Source organism: Cyprinodon variegatus, unplaced genomic scaffold (genome assembly GCF_000732505.1).
Source record: "Cyprinodon variegatus isolate N-32 unplaced genomic scaffold, C_variegatus-1.0 Scaffold1303, whole genome shotgun sequence".
Lineage (NCBI taxonomy): Eukaryota > Metazoa > Chordata > Actinopteri > Cyprinodontiformes > Cyprinodontidae > Cyprinodon > Cyprinodon variegatus.
In genome coordinates, this window is record NW_015151756.1 from 181,868 (window position 1) to 183,619 (window position 1,752).

Sequence of the window (1,752 nt, forward strand, 5' to 3'; positions counted from 1 at the left end):
CATTTAATTTTCTATCCTTAAATTCTTTTTAACTTTTTCTTTAAGTTTACAAATCTGAAGTTTTTTATCCTAACACTCTTATTGATATTTAATATAAGCAATAGTTTAATGGTGTTTTCTTCAAATAAGTGCATTTTTTCTTGAATTGAGGAGGTAAGTGAGACACTTCACCAGTGGATCAAGACAATTTACATTTAAAATAAGCCTAAATATATGCATTGTCTTATTTCAAGTGCATATTATCTAATTATCTTATTTTAAGAAACAAAAAGACCAATTACATCTGCAAATCCTCTTATTTACCTACTCAAATTAAGGATAAATACACTTAATCTAAGAAATTTTGACTTATTTCTAGATTGTTTTTGCAGTGAACCCTACTATTTAGACTATGATTTATTAAAAGGTTTTAAAGGACAACAGCTTTAAACTAAAAAATGCTGAATCAGGTCTGAATTTTTTATAAATTAAGGTTTCTTATAGTTTTGTTACAGATGTGCATCATCAGGATTTTAAAAAGTTTAAATGTTTGAGGACCAGAAAGGAGAACTGTTCTATGTAAATCATTTATTGGGACTAACAGTATGTTAACCTGATCCATCTAAAAGCACTTTGCAGTTATCATCTTTTAACTATTAAAACTTTGTCCCCAAGTCAAACACTCCACTGGTGGAGTAAAAAGCAGTTTATGAGCAGAGATCTGCAGGTGGACTCAAACTTACCGCTCCCCTTGCCGCCCTCCGCTCTTAGGGTTGACCAAGACCAGGAGAGGGTGAGTTCCTGGGAGAGGGGTGATCTGCAAGCAGGAAACACAAGCACTGATATTCTATGGGTCAAATAGTTGAGTAAGAGCATTTGGCACATTTTGGCACATTTGGAGAGGTTTGGAGACGCTGGTGACAGCAGAAGTTCAAAGCCCCACAGCTCTGGAAGTGTTGTAGCTAGAGGTGTCATGATCTTGGCGCTGATGGTTTGGTTTTTTCCTTTGCTCCTGGCTCCCCTGTCTAATTGGTTCTGCGGCTGATTATCGCCGATCATTTCCACCTGGTTCCTCTACTATTTAAGTTGTGTGTTTGCCTCCCATCAGCGCCAGGTTATTCGTGTGTTTTGGTGAGACGTTTCCTAACAATCTTTAGTCTGTTTTCCTGTTTATGACCAGTTTTCTGCCCTGTGGATCTCGAGTTTTGCCTTGTCCCTGTCTGCTCTGTTTGTTGCATCTGGTCTTGGATTCTACCGCCTTCTGAACCTGGAACTGTCTCCTGACTTCGGCCTTGGATTCCCCTTCTGGACTCTGTTGCTGCTCGGCGTCGGCTGCTCGCTCTCTAGGAACTCTTCGGGTGTTGCCCGCCGCAACTGCGGTCAAAGCTCCGCGAACGGACTGAACTTTGAATCAGGTCAGTGACTTTGCTTCAGCTCCACATCCAGTCACTGACCTGTATTCTCCTAACCCTGCAGAGATCCGCCCCGCAGCAGACGAGCAGCCCCACGCACCAGCTTGTTAATAAACGCTTTGAACTTTCCCACTGCCTGTCTCGCCTCGAATTCTGGGTCCAATATTCTGAGATCATTACAAGAGGTCTGAAATGTTCTGCATTTGTGGTTGACATGATGTAGAACAGATGTAATAAAATGAGACACGCCTGTTCTCAACCATTTCTTTATTACTACTGTTCAAAAAACACCTATTATTTTCTAGAAGAAAAGAAGCAACTTTGAGTCATGTTTGAACTGATGCAGCTTAGGATGTGTTTA

General features: G+C 40.3%; 1 protein-coding gene across 1 annotated transcript in view; it reads right to left on the bottom strand.

Annotated features, from left to right (window-relative positions):
* Positions 1–1,752, bottom strand: part of LOC107102720 (diacylglycerol kinase beta-like) — a gene marked incomplete at its 5' end in the record, with an annotated part of 142,513 nt that overhangs the window by 136,924 nt on the left and 3,837 nt on the right. Inside the window, one exon of the mRNA XM_015402127.1 lies at positions 723–796. Coding sequence (XP_015257613.1) covers positions 723–796 — 74 coding nt within the window. The remainder of the gene's footprint in view (positions 1–722; positions 797–1,752) is intronic.